This window comes from Heloderma suspectum, chromosome Z (genome assembly GCF_057233095.1).
Source record: "Heloderma suspectum isolate Gila_16-S chromosome Z, 16-S_ref, whole genome shotgun sequence".
NCBI lineage: Eukaryota > Metazoa > Chordata > Lepidosauria > Squamata > Helodermatidae > Heloderma > Heloderma suspectum.
In genome coordinates this window covers 17,025,548-17,049,785 of record NC_139476.1, presented here as the reverse complement: position 1 = coordinate 17,049,785, position 24,238 = coordinate 17,025,548, and the positions used below count along the sequence as shown (strand labels likewise).

The 24,238-nt window shown below is 49.7% G+C and overlaps 2 protein-coding genes across 2 annotated transcripts in view; one reads left to right on the top strand and one right to left on the bottom strand.

The window, feature by feature from the left end:
• Positions 1-6,485, bottom strand: part of ISYNA1 (inositol-3-phosphate synthase 1) — a 26,733-nt gene extending 20,248 nt beyond the window's left edge. Inside the window, exons 1-3 of the mRNA XM_084825780.1 lie at positions 6,456-6,485; positions 5,257-5,397; positions 1,118-1,279 (exon numbers count right to left, since the gene is read on the bottom strand). Of these exons, the coding sequence (XP_084681906.1) occupies positions 1,118-1,279; positions 5,257-5,370 (276 nt within the window). The 5' untranslated portion in view covers positions 5,371-5,397; positions 6,456-6,485. The remainder of the gene's footprint in view (positions 1-1,117; positions 1,280-5,256; positions 5,398-6,455) is intronic.
• LOC146333787 (uncharacterized) lies at positions 5,736-24,238 on the top strand. Its single transcript, XM_084825709.1, has 4 exons — positions 5,736-6,168; positions 15,148-15,355; positions 19,745-19,816; positions 21,083-24,238. The coding sequence occupies exons 1-4, from the start codon at positions 5,736-5,738 to the stop codon at positions 21,153-21,155; spliced, it is 786 nt and encodes a 261-aa protein (XP_084681835.1). The 3' UTR covers positions 21,156-24,238.

Here is a 24,238-nt window from a genome sequence, read left to right as displayed (position 1 = left end):
GCCTTGGAAAAGGCACCCAACGCCGCTCGGGAACCATATGAGCAATACAAAGAATTCCAATGTCTCCTTTTCACATTTCGAAAAATGCCAACAAAATTGTAACACCCTAACCTAGCTTTCCACAACCAGGTGTCCTCCAGAGGTTTGGAACTGCAACTCCCATCAGCCCCCAGCCCCCAAGGCCAATGCTTAGGAGTGATGGAAGTTGTAGTCCAGCACATCAGGAGGCTGCCATGTTGGGGGAAGGCTGTTGGGGGAGGGGAGCGGAGGGTGCCAGTCAGACCTACACAGAGTGGGGCCTAAAACTGAGGACCTGTGAACATGTGAAGAGCGTTTTCCCCACCACAGTCTCATGCCTAGGATAGGGGAGGGGAGAGGTTCCAGAATTTTGACCTCTCACACCTCTGTTAAAAACTGTGCATTGTGACTGTAGGATCCTACGAAGAGCAAGAGAATGGAGCTGGTGTTTGCGGGGAGGGGTGAACACAGCAATGAGCCACAATAGTGGCACCAGCCTTAACAAGCGGTAAGAAAAATACAGCCACGTAGCGGCAGTCAGGAAAATAAAAATAAAAGCGGCATCAGCAAAAATAAAAAGCAGGCTGCAGAACACGGTCCACACGAGGATTATCAGCAGGTTAAACACAAATTTATTAGCTAAACACCTATCAGACTTGGGTCTAGGGGGTATATGGATTTTGTTAAATCCGTTCTCTCTGTGCGGTCACAAACGGTCAGGCATCTTTCGTTCTGTCATCCACTCATGGGCAGAATTGGACTTTTTGTACACTAATTTTGTTCATCTGCAAATGTGCATTCGCATGAGTGTGTATTAATGCACAACAGCACAAATGTGCCATAGTCCTAATGTGCGCTAGCGCATCCTCACAAACAAACGAAATTGCACCCCCCCCCCCCCCCAGGTTATAAAATGGCCCAGAAATCCACAGGACTTGGTAAAGGCTGCAAGATCTTCCAACTGGATTCAAAGAAATCCAAACCCACTGAAATCCGTTGTGGATTTCTCTGACGTCCCTACTTGGGACAACATAAAAGTGGCCTTACTCACCATTTTAATCCCTGTCTTGCACACAGACAACGCTGCCAGCAAACTCACCTTTTGGCCCCTCTTGGTCATCCAGGAGAGGCCCAGCCGATTGGCCAAGACAGCAGCGGTCACTGTGGTGCCGTTGTTCCCGCCCCAGCCCACGAGCATCACGCCCAGCTTGGGAATGTGCCTCTCTGTGCGAAAGGTGAGGTTGGTGGAGGACGGCTTGACCTGTGGAAACCCCCCCGCCCCGGCCACATGACATCATGAGAACAGAAGCAGGGGGGGCTTGGCAAGGACAGATGGGCTCAGCCAGACTTCCCATGTCCAGGACGGAAATGGCCCACTTGAATCCACTTTGATTTCTGTCCCCGCTTAGTTTGTCATTATATACGGGCAGAGTTAGGGTGATGCTAATGGCAGCCAAACCAATGGGCTGAGGGACCTGGTGGGTTGTTCAAACCTAGAGCCTGGAAGCTTACCTCCTGCCTGCTCCACCTTTTCAATATTCCCCCAATTCCTCTCCCCACCTTTCCAAGGAAATCCCACTTTTCACACCACTCACACAACAGCCAGGGCTGCATGTAAGTCCATGGGCGTACAATGGAAGAGTATAATGTGCATCAGGCACATGGTTTAGCTCCTCATGTGCTGGCTGGGGAATGCTGGGAGTTGTAATCCAACATATCTAAAAACACGACATTGTGGGAGGCTGAGTTAAGAAGAGAGGTCCTAGATTTTGTGACTGTCAGTTTAGGCCTCAAAGCCTCTGGGCAACACCTGCTGGAATCTGAGACATCCAAAGAGTGGCATACCAGGGTTCCCAGCAGCCTTCAGCACTAATCTGCATTCTTCCCCTCCTCGCCCCTGGTCTCCTGACCTACCCTCCGAGACCTCTGCTCAAGCTCTCAGCCTGCCCCACAAAAGCTCCCTCCCATCCCTGGAGGCCAGAGTGACGTTTTACTCCTAGCCAAATTGACTACTCAGTGGTACCCTCACAGAAACCAGCCTGCAAACATTCCAACCATTTAATTCCTCAAGTGCCTGGAATGTTTGTGAACATTCCATACTATCACAGAGGCTTCAGCAATAGTATCAGCAGATTGGCCACCACAAACTGTTCTCTTTCCAGCCTGACCTGCAACTAGTGTTGTGACAAATATTTCTCCCACATTTTGTCCTGCCATTCTCATTCAACCTGATACAAAAGAAATTCCTTTCAAAACGAAATTCAAAGAAATATTTTTTGGGGAAAAAAACAGTATTGTGGGTTGGGTTCAGAGCTCTTGTAATTACCTTACTTCTGAGGTGACCAAGGAGTGTTTCACTGTACAATCATCTCTCTGGCAGCCGGCAGCCTCCTCGGCTTCCCACACTTCAGTTAATTTTATATGGTGGCCACCTTCCCTTTCTTCCCCCACGATGTTAGGGATGGGATATAATATGGGGGCCAGCCTGCCAAGGCAGTGGCAGAGCACACACCCCCGCCCAAGCCCTCAGGAAAGGTGAAAGAAGCTGTGCTACAATCCCTGTCAATGGACAGCGCTACCTGTGAGAAACTGTTGGGGAATTTCTCCTCCTCCTAGAGAATTTAGGTAAAATTATTTCCCCAATTTCTCCGCCCACAAGTAGGGGGGAGGATTTTGAGAGGCCACTTCTGCGCAGCTCTACCTGCAATGCGACTTTCCCAGAGGGCGGGAGGGAGTCTGTGCGAGGCGAATGTTCTGACATCTTTCTGTACCCTGGATGCTGGTAAATATCTCATGCCATCTTAGACACAGGATCAGAGGCACACTGGAGGAAACCCTTCCTGGGTGAGATCCGCTGAACTCCCTCTTTACCCATCTGTAGCTGGTTGTTCAAGATTTTATCCCAGGTGGCTTTTAATGTATAATCTTAAAAAAAAAACCCTTTACATTAATGCTATCTGCTGGAATTCTTATTTTTCTACTACTGTCTATTAGTTATTTAGTACTACTTAGTACGTCTGCTCCTGTTCAGGGTTCTAGTCAGCCATACCCTTTTCCTGGAACACTCTATTCCATTCTGCCCTTACTCCAATCCCATGCAAGCAAGTGTAAAGCAATGCACGTTGGGGAAAAACATTCCAACTTCAAGTACAACCTGATGGGATCTGAGATAGCGGTGACTGACCAAGAAAGAGATCTCGGGGTTGTGGTGGACAGCTTGACGAAGGTGTCAACCCAGTGTGTGGCCGCTGCAAAAAAGGCAAACTCCATGTTAGGCATAATTAGGAAAAGAGTTGAAGATAAAATTGCCAATACCCTACTGCCCCTATACAAATCTATGGTGTGACCACACTTGGAATTCTGTGTACAGTTCTGGTCACAACACCTAAAGAAGGATATTGAAGCGCTGGAAAAGGGGCAGAAAAGGGCAACTCGAGGAGGGTCAGGGGAGACATGAGAGAGGTCTACGAAATTATGCATAGTGTGGAGAGGGAGACATTTTTCTCCCTCTCTCCTAATACTAGAACCTGGAGTCATCCCATGAAGCTGATTGGTGGGAAGTTCAGGACAGATAAAGGGAAGGACTTCTTCACACAACACATAAACTATGGAACTCGCTATCACAGGGTGTAGTGATGGCCACCGATTTGGAGGGCTCTAAAATGGGGTGGGACAAATTCCTGGAGGAAAAGGCTATCGATGGCTACTAGTCCTGATGGCTATGGGCTACCTCCAGGACCAGAGGCAGTGATCCTATGTACACCAGTTGCTGAGGAACATGGGTGGGAGGGTGCTGTTGCACTCATGCCCTGCTTGTGGGTTCCCAATCGAGAGCTGGTTGGCCACTGTGAGAACAGAATGCTGGACTAGATGGGACCCTTGGTCTGATCCAGCACAGCAATTCTTAGGTTCTTATCCCTGGTTTTCCATCCCCGCCTCCCAACAGCTGGCCTGCATTCTGAGGGCATGCTCAGTCCTCATTGGGGTGTGCCCTCTCCCCCTTGAAATTCTTTATATTTGCGTAAACTCTGGGGCTGCCCCGGGACTGCAAATACCTCCTGCTTGTGAATGGGAAGTGCTGTTTTGGCTGCAGAAGGATCAGCAAATGGAGATCAAGCATGCTCTCAGTATATATCAGCATGCTGACTGGGGAGGATGGGAGCTGCAGTCCAACACATCTGGAGGCCAAAAGGTCAGAGAAGGCTGCTACACAGGACTCCTGCTATTGGATTTTCATCACCAACTTTAATTTTGCTTTTTCCTATTTCTACCATAAGTTGAAACAGGAGGTAAATATTACTAAAATAAACCCCTTGTCACTAAACATAAGATCAGACCAAGAGTCCATCTAGTCCAGCATTCTGCGCACACAGCAGCCAACCAGCTGCCCACAGGAAACCCACAAGCAGGACAGGAGTGCAACAGCACCCTCCTGCCCATATTCCCCAGCAACTGGTGTACAGAGACGTACTGCCTCTGAGGCTGGAAGTAGCACACAGCCATCAGGACTAGTAGCCACTGATAGCCTTCTCCTCCTGCAGGAATTTTGTCTAACCCCCTTTTAAAGCTATCTAAACTGGTGGCACCATTACATCTTGCAGTAGCAAATTCCATAGTTTAACTACCTGCTGTGTGAAGAAGGGGGTCCTTTTATCTGTCCTGAATCTCCCACCAATCAGCTTGATGGGATGACTCCAGGTTCTAGCATGAGGACAGAGGGAGGAAAATGCTCCCTCTCCACTTTCTCCACACCAGGCCTAGTTTTGTCCACCTCTACCATGTCTCTCCTCACTCACCTCTTTTCTAAGCTGCGCAGACCCAGATGTTGTAACCTTTCCACATAAGGGAGTTACTCCATCCCCTGCACCGTTTGGGCTGCCCTTTTCTGCACCTTTCCCAACTCTTTTTTCAGTGTGGTGACCAGAACTATGCACAGAATTCCAACAAGTGTGGTCGCACCCTAGATTTGTATAAGAGTGGTAGGATCGCAGCCATTTTATTTTCAATTCCTTCCCGAACAATGCCCAACACGGACTTGCCTTTTTCACAGCAGCAGCGTACCCGGGTCGACAATCTCATCGAGCTGTCCACCGCAACACCAAAAGAGTTCTCAATAGTGGCTGCTAGAGCAGGAGAAAGACCTCTGCCACCCAGCTTAGGTTATTGCAACACCGACACATCCCTCCCGCCAACTCAGCTTCTCCGAGATTTCCCGAGCATCTGCCTAGCTACCTTTACCTTGGTGACGCCATTCTCCTCGGAGACCTCCACAGTACTGTACGAATACTTGGCCTCGATGAAATCCTGGGTATATTGGACGTCCGGACTCTCCACCACAAATGGCACAGACATGGCGTTCGCTCTGGATCAGGAAGGAAGCTGGGAGGACAAACATGAGAGCTGGTATTTATTTTTTTCATTCACTGATTATGGTTTTTCTCTTCTCTTTCAGAAGAGAAAAACCACTGATCTACAAAACCAACGACAAACACCCATTAACAATCCCAGGACTGTTTAAAACCTTCTCATATGCTTCAAATGTACAGGCCTGACCTGGCACCAAATGGAGGACAACGCACCAGGTGGGTCGCGCTGGGGAGGGTGATTTGTAAAGGGGGGGGGGGACGAAAAGACCTTCTAATTCAGAAAAGGCCCCCTTTCAAACTAAAGTCAGGCCACTCCGGTTTACTCCCTTGGAAGTTTACAAGAGGAACGGGATGCCCATGCCTTCCCTGCCTCCGACGGGAAGGAGGGGTGCCCGTGTATCTCTGGACGAGTTCCCGCCCCGGCCTCCGCAGAGGGCAAGCAATTCGGGGCAGAGGTGGAAGGCTCGAGCCCCTTCGCCAGCCCCAGGGCAGGCTGCTCGGGAGGAGGGAAAGCCGGAGCAGCTTCCTCTCCGGGGCGCGGGGAAGACCTTCGCGCGGTTGTTCAAGCGCGTCGCCCAAGCCGCGCCGAGCCCGTCGCGCTTCCCGCGGCAGGAGGTTCTGCTCTCCCCCAACGCGTTTCCCGCTTCCAAGACAGGTTCGGGCAGAGGGTTAAAAGGGGGCCGAGGCAGGGACGGCACCTGGATGGGCCGGAGGGTGGGTGGGGGGACAGAGAGGGAAACCACAGCCCCAAACAGAGGCAGGAATGGGGAAAGCAGCAGCGCAGGTGAGGACCCAGGCGCCCGGGCTACACCCACCCCAGGTCCCCCACTGAGGTCCTTTACCGCTCCCGCTCCCTTCCTCCTCTTCTAGCCATCGTCCCCCGCCCCCTCCCCTCGCCGATCTGGGGGAAAGGACCCAGGCGTCCCGCGCCCTCCCCCCGATCTCCGAAGACAGATCCCTCCTCCTCTGGCCAGATTCGGAGGGCGGGGGTCTCCAAGAAGGACAAAGGGCTGGCGGGGGGCTGCGGGGTGCAGGCGGGGAGGAGGAAGCAGCAGAAGCGGCGAAGCCCACCCGGGTCGGTCTCCACGTCTCTCCGTCTCCGACGTCTCGCCCGCGGTGCCGGGGCTTCGGCGACTCCCCACGCCCCCGACGGCTCCGCCCCTCCGGAAAAAATTTCCATCCGCTCCGGCTCCCCCCGCCCCGCTCGGCCACGTGCGCCCCGGCCGTCGAGGGGGCGCCTCGGCGGGAGGGGGTGCTGCTCCGCTCGCCTGTCCGGGGGCCCCCTGCTGGGCGTGGCAGGCGGCCCCCCCGGGCCCCTGGGGCGAAAGGAGCCCCCCGGGCGCCCCGGAAAGGCGCCCCGGGCGCGCCCTTGGAGACGTCGGGGGTCCCTCGGCGCAGAACCTTCTTTGGGGCGGGCGGCTTTCCCTCCAGCCCCAGATGCCTGGCCCCTCCCCGCTGTGGCCTTAGGGGGGGATCTGTGAATCTAGTACCCCCTCTTCGTATTCAGAGGAGACTCCAGGAACCAGCCCACGGCTGGCTATCTATTTACTTTCTATCCCGCCTTTGCTCCAAGGGCCACATACACATTCCTCCTCGTCTCTGTTTTATCCTCACTACAACCCTGCTAGGTAGGTTAGGCCAAGAGTCAGTGACCAGCCCAAAGTCACCCAGTGAGCTTCAGGGCCAAGTGGGGACTCGAACCTGGGTCTCCCCAGGCCATTGCTCAAACCACTACACCATGCCAGCATGAACAAGGGTCTTTCCAAAGCGGTCTGTTAATGGGTGCCATTTTGACCCCTACAAGCATTCTCCAACCGGGCGCTCTCCTAAGAGGTGTTGGACTACAACTCCCACGCTACCCAGTCAGCTAGGCAGGATGGGTGTGGCAGTCCAACACCTCTTAGAAGGGTGTCCGGTTGGGCAGCAGTGTTGAACCTCAGCCCCTGGGGGCCCAAATTCCACTCTCTCGGGTTTCCAAGTGCCCACAATCCCTTCTCCACATCACCAGGTGGTTCGCATATCCCCGCCCGCCTGCCTGCCCCCTCCACCTGTCACTGGCGGTTCCAAATGCTTGAAATGCCTCTGCAAAGACTTCGTAGTACAGCTTAAAACTAATACATGCCAGGTTTTGGGGCCAACCCACCACTGGAATGCAGCCCCCAAATGCTTCTCCAAAACAGAATTCAACCCATTTAGTGTTTGTGGCTGATAAGCTGAATTATTTCCCCCTTCTGTTTGAATTGTTGTATTTTTCTTTTGTTAGGCCTCAGGTATAGCCTTCCCCAACCTGCCCCCCCCCAGTGTCGGACTACAACTCCTATCAGCCTCAGCCAGCAGGAATGCTGGGAGTTGTCCCACACATCAGGAGGGCACCTGGTTGGAAAAAGACTGCCTCAGTATGCCTGTTCAGTCTTAGTGGATTGTTTAAACCTGCTGTTTATTGATGTGAGTTTCACCTGTTTGTCGATTGCTTTCTTTGATTTCTCTACCGAGAAAAATGGCTTACAGTCACAAATAAAACTTAATTAAAACTGTAATAAAATGCATGTGTTGAAACGCAGCAAAAAACACAACACTAACAGAATAAAAATGGCATCCAGCCTGACAGACCTGCTTACGTGCCAAACCCTGCTCGAATAGAAAGGTTTTGGGCTGTTGACAGCAGAGAAAGCCAAGTGAGCCTCCTTTCCCTCTTTGCAGGATTCTTTAAATTGTGTCGTTACTTTTCTGAAAACATTGCAGTATTTTCTGATGTAGTTCCACCCCGCTCCCCTTCCCAATGTGGCTGTGAGCTGCTTTGAGCATGGTTTTACCATGGAAAAGCACCCTATAGATAAAGGGATGATGCTGTATGGCAAAGGAGGGCACATCCTGTTAGGTAAGCGTGCACACACAGCAACCTGGTTTGCACAGCACAGCAGCCCACTGTAGGTTAATTTCCCTTCAGGGGCTGCTGTGCCATGCCAGGCACCGTGGTGCCCTTTTGGCACGACTTGCTGTGTCGTGCCAACCCAGGCAGTTCAAGCGTTGTTTGAACGGCCCCGCTGGGCAAATGCAAGCAGCCATTTGCCACCGGCCTGCGGGTGTGAGCTCCATTTCAAAACCTCAGCTCGCTCATGACAGGTCAAGTTCCTTCTTCCCTGCCGTTCTTCCTTCCCTGCCTGCCATACAGTCACAACACCCAGAACAATTGGTACTTTTTGGGACCACGCCTCGCTTCGGGGACCCTGCCTGGAGAGGATTAACTTTCCTCCTTTAAAATATCCTTCCCTTTCAAGCAGTTTCCCCTGCCTACCACAATTCCCCTTTCTGCCCCCCACCTGCCCCCAGGCCGTCTACCTGCTTAACTCCACTTCCATCTCCAGCAAGGCCTACCAGGGAAAACCTAGCTGAGATCTCCATCAGACCTGGGGAAAAGATTCCCCTTGTTTCTTTTTTAAAAAACTGAATTCCCTTTAACTCAAGAAGAATCCCATTTCTGAAGATGACCAGGGGCCCAGCCCTGCTGTGCAAAATTCCTGCGCACAAAAATGTTCCCGGGTAAGAACTGAGTCGGGAACATTTTTGTGTGCAGGAATTTTGCACAGCAGGGCTGGGCCCCTGGTGATCTTCAGAAATGGGATTCTTCTTGAGTTAAAGGGAATTCAGTTTAAAAAAAAAGAAAGAAAGAAACCAGGGGAATCTTTTCCCCAGGTCTGATGGAGATCTCAGCTAGGTTTTCCCTGGTAAAAAAAATGTTCCCGGGTAAGAACTGAGTTCCAACAGCACAAGAGGCGACTCTACACATGGACATCACCAGATGGTCAATATCGAAATCATATTAATGATGTCCTTTGCAGCCAAAGATGGAGAAGCTCTATACAGTTAGTCAAAACAAGACCTGGAGCTGACTGTGGCTCAGATCATGAGCTTCTTGTTGCAAAATTTCGGCTTAAATTGAAACACGTAGGGAAAACCACTAAACCATTCAGGTATGACCTAAGTCATATCCCTTCTGAATATACAGTGGAGGCGAGGAATAGATTTAAGGGATTAGTCCTGATAGACAGAGTGCCTGAGGGACTATGGACGGAGGTCCGTAACATTGTTCAGGAGGCAGCAATGAAATCCATCCCAAAGAAAAAGAAATGCAAGAAAGCCAAGCGGCTGTCTAAGGAGGCTTTACAAGTCGCTGAGGAAAGAAGGGAAGCAAAAAGCAAGGGAGAAAGGGGACGATATACCCAACTGAATGCAGAGTTCCTGAGAATAGCAAGGAGAGACAAGAAGGCCTTCTTAAATGAACAATGCAAAGAAATCGAGGAAAACAACAGAATGGGAAAGACTAGAGATCTCTTCAAGAAAATTGGAGATCTCAAGGGAACATTTTGTGCAAAGACGGGCATGATAAAGGACAAAGAAGGCAGGGACCTAACAGAAGCAGATGAGATTAAGAAGAGGTGGCAAGAATACACAGAAGAACTATACAGGAAAGATCTGAATGTCTCTGATAGCCATGCTAGTGCGGTCACTGAACTTGAGCCGGACATAGAATCATAGAATCATAGAATAGTAGGGTTGGAAGGGGCCTACAAGGCCATCGAGTCCAACCCCCTGCTCAATGCAGGAATCCAAGTCAGAGCATCCCTGACAAATGGCTGTCCAGCCTCGTCTTAAAGGCCTCCAGTGTGGGAGAGCCCACCACCTCCCCAGGTAATTGGTTCCATTGCCGTATTGCTCTGACACTCAGGAAGTTTTTCCTGATGTTCAGCCGGAATCTGGCTTCCTGTAACTTGAGCCCATTATTCCGTGTCCTGCACTCTGGGATGATCAAGAAGAGATCCTGGCCTTCTTCTCTGTGACAACCTTTCATGTACTTGAAGAGTGCTATCATATCTCCCCTCAGTCTTCTCTTCTCAAGGCTAAACATGCCCAGTTCTTTCAGTCTCTCTTCATAGGGCTTTGTTTCCAGTCCCCTGATCATCTTTGTTGCCCCCTCTGAACCCTCTCCAGCTTGTCTGCATCCTTCTTAAAGTGTGGTGCCCAGAACTGGACACAGTACTCCAGATGAGGCCTAACCAGTGCTGAGTAGAGGGGAACTAGTACTTCCCGGGATTTGGAAGCGATGCTTCTATTAATGCAGCCCAAAATAGCATTTGCCTTTTTTGCAGCCACATCACATGGTTGGCTCATATTCAGCTTGTGATCGACGACAATTCCAAGATCCTTCTCGCTCGTAGTGTGGTTGAGCCACGTATCCCCCATCTTGTAACTGTGCATTTGGTTTCTTTTTCCTAGGTGCAGAACTTGGCATTTGTCCCTATTAAATGCCATTCTGTTGTTTTCTGCCCAGCACTCCAGTCTATCCAGATCACTTTGAATTTTGTTTCTGTCTTCCAAAGTATTAGCTATCCCTCCCAATTTTGTGTCATCTGCAAATTTGATCAGCATTCCCTGCACCTCCTCCTCCAAGTCATTAATAAAAATGTTGAAGAGCACTGGGCCCAGGACTGAGCCCTGCGGTACCCCACTCGTTACCTCTCCCCAGCTTGAGAAGGTCCCATTGATAAGCACTCTTTGAGTCCGATCCTGTAGCCAACTGTGGATCCACATGATCGTTGTTTCATCTAGCCCACTTCGAGCAAGTTTGCTCATCAGGATATCATGGGGCACTTTGTCGAAAGCTTTGCTGAAGTCGAGGTATATGATGTCTACAGCATTCCCACGGTCTACAAGGGAGGTGACTTGATCAAAAAATGAGATCAGATTTGTCTGGCAGGACTTGTTTTTGACAAATCCATGTTGGCTTCGAGTAATCACGGCATTGTTGTCAAGGTGCTTCCAGATGGATTGCTTTATGATCTGCTCCAGAATTTTCCCAGGGATTGATGTCAGACTGACTGGTCTGTAGTTCCCAGGTTCCTCCTTTTTACCCTTTTTGAAGATAGGGACAACGTTAGCCCTCCTCCAGTCATCTGGCACTTCCCCCGTCCTCCATGATTTCTCAAAGAGAATAGACAGCGGTTCTGAGAGTTCTTCTGCCAGTTCCTTTATTACTCTAGGATGCAGTTCATCTGGCCCTGGAGATTTGAACTCATTCAAAGTAATGAGGTGTTCCTTGACCATATGCCTGTCGATCTCAAGCTGCAATCCTGCCCCTTCAGCCTGTACTTCGCCTTTGCCAGGGGGGTCATAGACCCTCTTTTGGGAGAAGAACATCCTCGAGAGTGAAGTCAAATGGGCCTTAGGAAGCATTAGTAACAACAAAGCTAGCGGAGATGACAGTCTTCCAGCTGAGCTATTTAAGATCCTAAAAGATGATGCTGTTAAAGTGCTGCACTCAATATGCCAACAAATTTGGAACACTCAACAATGGCCGCAAGACTGGAAAAGGTCAGTTTACATTCCAATTCCAAAGAAGGACAACGCCAAAGAGTGTTCAAACTACCCCACAATTGTGCTCATTTCACATGCCAGCAAGGTGATGCTCAAAATCCGACAAGCTAGGCTTCAGCAGTATGCCATCTGAGAACTACCGGAAGTACAAGGTGGGTTTCGAACAGGCAGAGGAACTAGAGATCAAATCGCCAACATTCGCTGGATCATGGAGAAAGCAAGAGAATTCCAGAAAAACGTCTATTTCTGCTTCATTGACTATGCTAAAGCCTTTGATTGTGTGGATCACAACAAACTCTGGCAAATTCTTAAAGTGATGGGAGTACCAGACCACCTTACCTGTCTCCTGAGAAACCTGTACGAGGGTCAAGAAGCAACAGTAAGAACCAGACATGGAACAACCGATTGGTTCAAAATTGGGAAAGGAGTACGACAAGGCTGCATATTGTCGCCCTGCTTATTTAACTTATATGCAGAGTACATCATGAGAAATGCCGGGTTGGATGAATCACAGGTCGGAATTAAGATTGCCGGGAGAAATATCAACAACCTCCGATATGCAGACGATACCACCCTAATGGCAGAAAGCGAAGAGGATCTAAAGAGCCTCTTGCTGAGGGTGAAAGAGGAGAGTGCAAAAGCTGGTTTGAAACTCAACATTAAAAAAACGAAGATCATGGCATCTGGCCCCATCACTTCCTGGCATATGGAAGGGGAAGAAATGGAAGCAGTGACAGATTTTATTTTCTTGGGCTCCAAGATCACCGCAGACGGTGACTGTAGCCATGACATTAAAAGACGCTTGCTCCTTGGGAGGAAAGCTATGGCAAACCTAGACAGCATAGTAAGAAGCAGAGACATCACCTTGCCGACAAAGGTCCGACTAATCAAAGCAACGTATGGCTGTGAGAGCTGGACTGTAAGGAAGGCTGAGCGCCGAAGAATGGATGCTTTCGAACTGTGGTGCTGGAGAAGACTCTTACGAGTCCCCTGGACTGCAAGGAGGTCAAACCAGTCCATACTAAAGAAAATCAACCCTGAGTGCTCATTGGAAGGACAGATCCTGAAGCTGAAGCTCAAATATTTTGGCCACCGAATGCGAAGAGAAAACTCCCTGGAAAAGACCCCAATGCTGGGAAAGACTGAAGGCAAAAGGAGAAGGGGACGGCAGAGGACGAGATGGCTAGATAGCATCACTGATGCAATGAATATGAACTTGAGCACGCTCCGGGAGAGAGCGCAGGACAGGAAGGCCTGGTGTGCTATGGTCCATGGGGTCACGAAGAGTCGGACACGACTGAACAACAACAACAACATCTACAACAACAAGAACTGAGTATTTCATAACAGAGGTGAACAGGAGGAGGACAACGGCCCAACCTTGAGTTCTCACCCAGAGGCCTGACATACATCACCTTTATACCAGGGGTGAAGAAGAGCAGGTCCATGGGGCAAATCCAGCCCGCTGGGGGCTGGGGCAGATTCGGCCTGCCCAGGCTTTCCAGATGCCCCCCCCAACTTTGGCGTAGTTTCCCCCCATTCTAAAAGGCTTAGTTACCGGCAGGAAGAGGTTGAAGCTAAGATAGGCTGGTAATTTGGCACCACGTCCCACCCACCACTGGAATGCAGCCCCACAGAGCTTTCCCAATGGAGTGCAGCTCTCTGGCTGAAAGAAGTTCTGCACTCCCGCTTTCCACACCAAGTCCCTGTTAGGTTATTGAGATTTAAGACATGCAGAAGAGTCCTGCTGGATGAGATGAAAAACATCCATCCACTCCAGCATCCCATTTCCAGCAGTGGTCAGCCCAGTGCCTCCAGGAACCCGCCCTCCCCACCCAAGACAGGTGCGCTTCCCCTGTCTTTTGTCCATAGCATCTGGTGTTCAGAGGTAGACTGTGCCTTGAAATGGAGGCTCTACAACAGCCACCAGATGTTTTAGCTAACGGAAAACTGCCTCGCCAGAATGGATGTTCCCCTGTTCCCAACATTTTAAGGAGGCAAGTGAAGGTAGATTTAGAAGGATGGAAAAGGAGAGATTCCTGCTGGATGAGAGCAAAAACTCCCATCTCACCCAGCATTCTGTTTCCAGCAGTGGACAGCATGCAGAAGCCTGCAATTTGGGTGTGAAGGACAACAGCTCTTCCACCCTGTTAGTCTCCCAGAGACTGAGATTCAGAGGTAGACTTTCTCTGAGAGTGGAAGTTCTGAGAAATGGGAGTTCAGATTGCCACATGCACCTTATCTCAGTCAACGTTTATAACAACCCTGTAAGGCTGGGCCAGGTTATTATTCCCTTCTTGCAGATGTGGGAAGGAGAGGCTGAAAGAGAGGGAGGGGCCTGTCTGAGCGCGCAACCCCACGCATAGAATCATAGGGTTGAAGGGGCCTCCAAGACCATCAGGTCCAACCCCTTGCCCCATGCAGGAAGCCTAATTCCCAGGTGGGCCCCATCCAAGCACTAACCAGGGCTGACCCTGCTTAGCTGCAGAGATCAGGCGAGATCAGGCGCATAGCCTACAATTCTTTGCTGGCTGGGGATGCTGGGAGGCATAGGGCTTTCCCCCCTCTAAACATGCATAAAATTGCTCCTGTAGGTTGCGCTCCTGTGGCCACTTACCTCAGAGTAAGCCCCAATGACCTCTGTAGGACTTCTTTTGGGGCAGATGTCTATAGGGCTGCACTGTGAGTGCACTGATTCCGTAGGCAGCGTTTGCACCCAGAGCTCCCCATTTATTGCTCAGTCTCTGAGCCTAATTATATTGCTTTGGGGGTGGAAAGAAGGACTAAATAACTTCATAAAGAAATATCACTTGCCTTGCCTTAAAAAAATACATTTCTATCTCACTATTTTTTCTTCTTGCAAGGAGACCAAGGAGGCGTCCATGATCCTCCTCCTCTGTTTTATCCTCACAACAGCCCTGTGAGGTGGGTTGGGCTAAGAGGCAGCGATTGGCCCAGAGTCACCCAGCGAGCTTCGTGGCCCAGCAGGGACTAGAGCTAGCGCTTCCCCAGTCCCGGTCCAACACTCTAACCACTGCACCACACTGTCTTAATGGAGCCCAGCGCTGCCTCTCCCAGCTCTCAGCTGCACGGTAGGCAGACATTCAACAGGTTACATAATTCTGCAGCATGGCATTGGAGTCCGTCACCTGTTAAACATCGACCTGCCATGGGGCTGTTGAAAAGTCCTCACATGCTACTGGGGGGTGCAGGTTGCTGGGGAGGAAAAGGTAATCCGAAAAATAGTTGGCCTGGAATGAATCCTTGGAAGAGGGTTTGTTTGTTATTATTAATATCATTATTGATATTACTAATATTATTAATACTATAATTGATAATATTATTGATATTATTAATTATACTAATAAAAGGTTTCCCATTTTTCTGCTAGCTTTTGCCTCGCCCTGTTCTCTTGAGCAGGGCCCAGAGTGGTGTCAAGTACGTTTCCTGCCCGCTGGGATGCTTCAAGAGGGCTCAGGATTGCTTAGCAACACCTTGAAGTGGACGAAGGAAAAATACACCCTTATTGCAGCGTTAGGGCTGTGGATGGACGCGCTGTGTTTCTGGAATGCATTTCTGCGTTCGTGCACCAGAGCAGTGTGAGAGCTCCTGGATTCACCTCACCTCTTGTTGGGTTTTTGCTAGGAGGCCTCAGCTTCCCCCATCTGCACTCTGGGTGGAAAGAATGCCAGCCTACCTTACTGGGCTGTTGTATGGGTTACTGTAAGACAGCCTCCATCCAACCTGGGGCCCTCCAGATGTTGACTTCATTTCTAGACCACCCAGTAGCCGAAGGAGTTGGATGGCAACTTCCACAATCGATTACCATTAGCCAGGCTTGCTGGAGCTGATGGAAGTTGTAGTCCAACCCATTTGGAGAGCACACCCTTGCTCTAAAGTGTCATATAAATACTCATTACAATAATAATATTAGGAGCTCTTAATGAAGTCCACAAGCCCCACACCACTGACTCCCCACGAATGAGAGCCAATTTGTGCCCCCCCCCCCCAGCCTTTCTAAAAACCACAGCTAAAGGTGCAATTCTATGCATGTTCAGACAGAAAAAAGTCCTACACCCCCCAGCATTCCCAGGGAATGCTGGGAGGTGTAGGACTTTTTTCTCTCTGAACATGCATAGGATTGTGCCCTGCGGGTGCTGTAACAAAAGGTAAGTGGGGGGGGGGAGCAACGCCCCCTGGGATTTGATCACTTCTGGAAGGGACTAACCAAGAAAGGAATTTTGGGGTCAATGGAAGCATCAACCTAACATGTAGGACCAGGTAAAAAAGAAGCAGCAGAAGGAAAAGAAGCAGAAGAAGACGTGGAAGAAGAAGCAGCAGAAGCAAAAGAAGAAGAAGTGGAAGGAAAAGAAGCGGAAGCAGAAGCAAAAGAAGATGCGGAAGAAGAAGCAGAAGCAAAAGAAGCAGAAGCAGACGAAGCAAAAGAAGAAGCAGAAGCAGAAGAAGCAGAAGGAGAAGAGGCAAAAGAAGAAGCAGAAGAAGCAGCAGAAGCAGATTTGATGTTATTAGGAATTTCTTTCTTATGATATCATAGAATCATAGAATAGTAGGGTTGGAAGGGACCTATAAGACCATCGAGTCCAACTTTCAGTCCCTTCTCTGCTTCCAAAGCGGTTCGCCAAATTTGGTCCCATGAACCACTCCAGAAGCAAAGGTAGCCAGCAATGGATTTTTCTTTTCTTCTGGCCAGCGCCTTTGCTTCTGACGTGGCTAGCTTGGAGCCAGGACAGAGTTGCTTAAAGACAAGGGATCGTGTCTAAAGGGTTCTTGAACTCTCTTCCGCCATGTCTCATATAATTCTCTCTGTTCTTGGGAGAAAATGGTCCCCCATCTGTAACTCACTGGTTTCTTTGGGGGGTGGGGGAGGGAAAGGCTTCCCCCTAACTCCCACAAAATCCCCTTTGGCAAAAACAGCGCTCACATGTGAGGAAGGGGTCCTCAATGCTCACATGCACATTTGAGGGAGGGCAGGGAAGGGCTCCTTCATTTTTCTCTCCCAGCTCTCATTTCATTTTGTTTCAAGTCTGGAACAAGACGGTTCAGAGCATGTGCTCAGAATTCCCTGGCCTCAGCAACTCTGGGGCTGCAGAAGTAACATTTCTTTGTCCCTTTTATTTTTGCTCCTGCTTGCCAAGGCCAGGCTGATACATTTCTGCTGGTCCGTCGTGAACAATAAGCCACGACTCTTGGCCAAGAACTGCTATGAGCGGAGGTGGACTTCTAGAGCAGTTCTCCCCCCACCCCCAAATTAATCCTTCCGGAAGGGGCAGCAAAACTGGGGCCAACCCAGCAGGACTGCGGGGTTGACTTTTTTCCCCCTTGGGTCTTACCCGTCCCTCCCCGCAAGAGTGGTGGAATAGAAATTTCAGCCCCCAAAGAACAAAAATAATTACCGACAAAGATGGAGGGCTGGCTGGCGGGAGATGAATGTGGCTGGCCGGGTGGCTGGGTAGATGGGTGGCTAAATAGATGGGCTGGTGGCTGGATGGGTGGATAGACAGACTGCTGAAGAGGTACAAAGAGTCTACCCCTCTGGCTGAGGTACCACTGGTTTCTCTTTCTTTCAGTCTTTGCTTTGGTGCTCTAAGAAGGCTGCCCTCCAGGCAAAAATGCCAAGGATCACGCCTTCCCTTTTGAAGAGCAAGATTCTAGGCCTCAGGGAAACCCCGAAAACCTCGAAAACACGCCAGCCCTATCTGCCGAGAAACCAGAGGAAAGGGGTTTTGGCTGGGCTCTTTCTAGCCTGAGCTTCTGCGTTTGTGACCAGACGGTGGGAGCTTTGGGGCCATGTGAGGATTTAGGGCACAACAAAAGCTCCCTGACTTTTGCAGACGATCGCTAGCAGGCCGAATCTGGCTCACCTGGGGTACCGGTCTGACGCTCTGGGGTTTTCCAGATGGTCACCCCCTTTCTGGCACCACCCCCTTTCCCCCGACTGCCAAGCATTTGGTAGTCTCAGAGCTTTTGCACACGGAAATGTCTCTCCTAAGACCTGGTTGCCGGCAGTAAGAGCTTTAAGCTAAAATATCTTGGTTTTTTGGCCATGCCCGTTTTGCCTGTGGCTCCGCTGACCAGTAGAAATCATCTCCAAAACTGAGTTTGAGTTCAACACCTCAGGCTCTGCTTTCCCTTCATTTCAATTGCTCACCCCCCACTTTTTTTTGAGCATTCACATTACACACCTCTTCCACAGATGCAAAGTACCCCACTGTGCTCTCTGTTGCAAATTGCACCGAGTTTGCACTGTTAATTGAACAGACTCGATGTGCAGTGAAGAGTCATAATTTCACAGCCAGCACACTGTGCTGGAATCCTCTAAAACTGCAGAGAAATCATTGCACATTGTTTCTAAAAACTCAGAATCACAGAATAGTAGAGTTGGAAGGGTCCTGTAAGACCATTTAGTCCAATCCCCTGCTCAATGCAGGAATTCAAGTCAAAGCATCCCTGACAGGTGGCTGTCCAGCTTCATCTTGAAGGCCTCCAGTGTGGGAGAGCCCACTGCCTCCCTAGGTAACTGGTTCCATTGCCATATTGCTCTAACAGTCAAGACGTTTCTCCTGATGTTCAGCCGGAATCCGGCTTCCTGCAGCTTGAGCCCATTCTTCCGTGTCCTGCACTCTGGGAGGATCGAGAAGAGATCCTGGCCTTCCTCTCTGTGACAACCTTTCAAGGATAGAGCACTATCCTATCTCCACTCAGTCTTCTCTTCTCAAGGCTAAACATGCCCAGTTCTTCCAGTCTCTCCTCACAGGGCTTTGTTTCCAGTCCCCCGATCATCTTCGTTGCCCTCCTCTGAACCCTCTCCAGCTTGTCTGCATCCTTCTTAAAGTGTATTGCCCAGAACTGGACACAGGACTCCAGATGAAGCCGAACCAGTGCTGAGTAGAGGGGGACTAGTACTTCCCGGGATTTGGAAGCTATGCTTCTATTTTGTTGTTGTTCAGTTGTTCAGTCGTGTCTGACTCTTTGTGACCCCATGGACCATAGCACGCCAGGCCTTCCTGTCCTCCGCTCTCTCTCGGAGTGTGCTCAAGTCCATATTCACTGTATCGGTGATGCTGTCTAGCCATCTCATCCTCTGCCGTCCTCTTCTCCTTTTGCCTTCAGTCTTTCCCAGCATCAGGGTCTTTTCCAGAGAGTTTTCGCATTAGGTGGCCAAAATATTTGAGCTTCAGCTTCATTATCTGTCCTTCCAATGAGCACTCAGGGTTGATTTCCTTTAGGATGGACTGATTTGACCTCCTTGCAGTCCAGGGGACTCGTAAGAGTCTTCTCCAGCACCAAAGTTCGAAGGCATAAATTCTTTGGCGCTCAGCCTTCCTTATAGTCCAGCTCTCACAGCCATATGTTGCTACTGGGAAAACCATAGCTTTGATTATACGAATCTTTGTCGGCAAGGTGATGTCTCTGCTTCTTACTACGCTGTCTAGGTTTGCCATAGCTTTCCTCCCCAGGAGCAAGCGTCTTTTAATTTCACGGCTACAGTCACCGTCTGCGGTGATCTTGGAGCCCAAGAAAGTAAAATCTGTCACTGCTTCCATTTCTTCCCCTTCCATATGCCAGGAAGTGATGGGGCGAGATGCCATGATCTTAGTTTTTTTAATGTTGAGTTTCAAACCAGCTTTTGCACTCTCCTCTTTCACCCTCAACAAGAGGCTCTTGAGATCCTCTTCGCTTTCTGCCATTAGGGTGGTATCGTCAGTGCAGCCCAAAACCACATTTGCCTTTTTCGCAGCCACATCACATTGTTGGCTCATATTCAGCATGTGATCTACAACAATTCCGAGATCCTTCTCACTTGTAATTTTGTTGAGCCAAATATCCCCCACCTTGTAACTTTGCACTTGGTTTCTTTTTCCTTGGTGCAGAACTGGGCATTGATCCCAATTAAATTTCATTCTGTTGTTTTCTACCCACTGCTCCAGCCTATAAAGATCACTTTGAATTTTGTTTTTGTCTTCCAGGGTATTTGCTATCCCGCCCATGTTTCTTGCTCTAGTGGTTTCCCAAGCAAGGCGACCAGTGAAGAACAAATGGTAAGCTTTACAACAGCTGGGTTTTGCTGGCGGGGAGGGGGGAGAGTTTTGCAAGATCTCAGCAAATGAGATGAACCTTGCAAGAGGTGGGTTGCAAATCTGCTAAACTGCAAATTTGCAGAGTAGAACAACCATCCTTGGGTGTATGACACAAAAACTGCTTTCCTGCTACACTGTATGCTCCCTATTCAAGTTTCCCAGTAGTTCAAGCTCGCTCCAGCTATGTTTTTTTTCATCTTTGCCAGCCACGGATCTGGCATTTGCTTTATGTTGTTAATTTAAAAAGAAAATGGAAAGATTTGCCAAAATTGCTGAAGACACTACCAGCAACTACTTGGATTTATTGTTCTTGCAGGAGAAACTCTCCTTCCTTCCTAGCCATGGATGCTATTTGCACCAGAGGGGGGAAATATTTTGGGGGAGTTGTCTTTTCTTTTTTTGGCATGCTTGGAATGATTGCAATGGAGACTGGGGCGAGTCCTGGGTTGCAGGAGGGGAAGGGAGCTGCAGAAAAGAAAGGAATTCCGGAGAGGCCCAGCTCTTCTGACAATTGAAAAACAGGAGCCCCAGCTGACCACAAAAATAAAAACTAAGGATCAGACCAAAGATCCGTCCCATACAACATCCTGTCCCATTTCAGGATCAGGGCTAAGGACAGAAGCTGAGCCACACAGGGGTCTCCAGCCTTTTGAGGTCCGTGGGTAGATTTGGAAGCTGGGGCATGTCGTGGAGTTCTCACAAAATGGCAGCCATGGGGGCAGCTTGCCTGTTATGAAAATGGCTGCCGTGGTGGTCACAAAACTCCCGGTTCCCAGAAGGCAAACTGGTGAAATCACTTCTCCAGGAAGCTAAATTGCAAAGCAGAGGTGGGGGGGTCTGGGCTCCAAAACACAAACTCACTCTTTTGGACCCGAATCAAGATGATGTGTTCGTGTCCTGCTTATGGGTTCCTGGTCGACAGCTGGTGGGCCGCTGTGTGAACAGAAAGCTGGACTAGATGGACCCTTAGTTTGATCCAGCAGGGCTCTTCTGATGTTCTTATGTGCTTATGGTGCCGAAAGGCAGCATGCCAACCTCCCGGTTAATTGTTTAAAATATATATTTTTAACAAATATATAAAATCTTAATAAAATAAAAATCAGGAGGGGGAGGAAGTCTGGAGGCGCTGAGAGAGGTGTCTGAACACATTGGCACCCATGAGGACCACATTGGGAGACCCCAAGCGTCAAGAGAGTCCATTGTAACCCAGTGTCCTATTTCCAACAGGGGAAAGCCCACGAGCAGGACACAGAAGAAATGTGCCTCCCGTTATCTCCTAGTATCTGGTGTTCAGAGGTAGACTTCCTGTGAACAGGAAGATCCGAAGGATGAATCATACATCGTAGCTGTGGGGAATACCCGTGACCTGAAGCGACATTATCGCTGACAGATAGCGGCCTCCCTGAGTTGTCCTTTCAACCCTTTCCCAGCCCTTTTCAACGTGAAGTGCCAGAGATTAAATTCTGGACGTTTCTGCATGCAAAGCGGGTGTCCTGCCCCCTGAGCTACGAATGCGCTTCTAGATTTCATGGTCAACCCAATGAAGTCAAGCGGCTTCTGTTCTCCGCAACCCAAACCGACCCAGTGTGCCATGCGGAGGAGGAAAGGTAGCTACGGTTAGGGACTTCCTTCCCCAACCTTGACCTTTAAAACCGTGTACGGTTCCGGCCCGGTCTATCTAAAGGAGCGCCTCCAACACCACCAGGGACGCCGCTCAACGTGATCGGCCTTGGAAGGCCTTCTCTCTGTCCCATCAGCCAGGACTGCTAGGCTGGTGTGGACTAGGGAGAGGGCCTTTTCTGTGGTGGCCCCCACTCTGTGGAACTCCCTCCCTAGGGAACGCTGCTGTGCCCCCTCTTTGATGAGCTTCTGCTGGGCTTTAAAAACCTGGCTGTTCAGGTGGGCGTTCGGGGTGGGTTAGGGTTTTTTTAGAGCAGTGTTTTTTCTTCAGTTGATTATGTAAACTGATTGACTGATTATGATTAACTGATTAATTGCCTAATTCATCAGTTAATTGTTGATTATGTAAATTTGTTGTATTTTGCACAGTTATTATATTGTACGCTGCCTAGAGTGGCCGGGTAGCCGGCCAGATGGGTGGCTAATAAATCTAATAAATTAAAAAAAAAAATTAAAAACCTGGTGCCCTCCAAAGGCCTCAGATCGCAACTGGTTTAGGGATGTTCTTTTATTATTCAGGGGGGAAAAGCTAGTAAGGGGTCGGAGAGTGTGACGGATACGCATAAAATCACACATGGTGCAGAGAGAGCCAGTTTTCTCCTTTTCCCTCCCTGTCCCTTTTCCCTTTCGTGTTGTGTCTTTTTTAGACCGAAGCCTGGTGTGTGTGTCCATCTTATGACTGATCTGCAAGCTGCTCCGGCAGCCTTTTTGGCTGAAGGGAGCAAGGTGTAAAGTAATACTAAATAAGGTCATATTAAGACATTTCTGAAGGTATGGATTCTCCTCTTGCCAGGACTGGACACGTGTCCGTCTCGCACTGTGGGGTCTACTCCAGCCGGCTGGCCCTGAGCTCAGGCGTGTTCTGCCGGCCTCCTCTGGCCGCGGGATGGCCCTGGCCGCGAGCGTAGCGCCCCGGTTTCTAGACAATAAGAGGCGGACGACGAAAGCGCCAAGGGATGAGGGCTGCGGGAGCCCGCGCTGGTGAATTTCCACCGGGAAGCCACAGAGGCTGGCTTCCTGCCTCAGCTCTGGGAGTCCAGCTCAGAAACCGAAGCCTCTGGAAAGGCCTGAGCAAAGGAGGTGGGAGGAGAAACGGACAGACACAGAAACACCCCCAAAGCACACAGGCACACCAACATACAGAGACACAAAAGCACACACAGAGACAGACACAAACACACGCACACACAGATACACAAAACACACACAGGCAGGCAAAAGCACACACAGGAGACACAAAACACATGCAGACATAAACATACACATGCGCAGACAGATACACAAGGCACCCAAAAGCACACACAGAGACAGACACAAACATACGCACACACAGATACACAAGACACACAGAGAGAGACACACACACACACACCGCACACAGACACACACGCACGCACACGCACACACAGAAACACACACACGCAGACACACACACACACAGACACACACACCACAGGCAGACGCACAGACAAAAATACAGAGAGACACAAACACGTGCACAGAAACACACACCACACACACACCCCTCACCAGCTTTGGAGCCACGGAGCTGCTTCTCTGTGGAGGGCAGCGGCAGCCCCTCGATCACCTTTGCGTTAGCATTCAGGGCACGCGTTCGTGCCTGGCACATTAAAATTTCAGGGGCTGACACCAAAGCCGTATCCAGAGACAATGGGCAGAACGCCTCTGCCTGAGCCGCCAGTAAATTTCCATGCCTACCCACCACCACCCGGCCTGGCTGAGCAGAGCTCCGGCCTGGTCCTGATTCTTGGGAGCGATGGGCAGTTTTACAGGAGCAAAACAGACACCTGTGTTGCTGGTCTCAGCAGCACGCACATGATGCGCCCATGTGGTGGGGGGCCGCGGGTTACGCAACTAGCCTCATCCCATAACATTTTTATCTTCCCGTTAACATAGCCTTTCTCAGTCTGTTGTGCTGTCTAGATGGGCTACAAATTCCAGCTAGGCTGGCTTGGGGATGCTAGGAGATGTAGTCCAACACATCAAGAGGGTACAACAGGTTGGGAAAGACCCCATCAACTAACCACACATGTCCCAGCTACAAATCATGCACAGAAAATATCAAAAGTTTTGGATCAACCTAACTGAATACCGATTTCCTAGTTTTAAATATTGATACATTACTGCCAGAAATACATACTGAAAACTTGGAAATCTATATTAAACTTCAGTATATTTGATAGTTTAACTGCAGTAAAGGCTTAATATGCATTTTATAGCTGACTTATTTTAACTTTGTGTAAATTTTGACATTGCATAATAGCATTTTAAATTTTAATTCTGTATCTTCTGCAATGATCTTTGGACTGAGCAATAAACGTAGTACTTACTTACTATTAAACCAAATCCAGCTCAAGTCCTGAGTGATCCTGTTCTGTTCAGTGCGTTACTTGCTTAATTTTGAAGGTTTAAAAGTAGACCTCTGCCAAGCTGTGTTCACAGGTTAAGGCTCCATCCCTTTTTAGTTGTGGCTTTTCACCCTTTCAGAATGGGGAGAAACGGCACAAAAGCCAGAAAGCCACCCAAGAATCGGGGGCGGGGGGAGGTGTGGCCGTCAGGGAAAAAACCAGAGGGCTGGATTGGGGCTCAGCCCACAGCCCTGAAGTTAAGCACCCCTGTTTTACATCATCCTATAGCGCACGGCTTGCTGGAATTTAGAGTACAGGCGTACATGCGTGTATT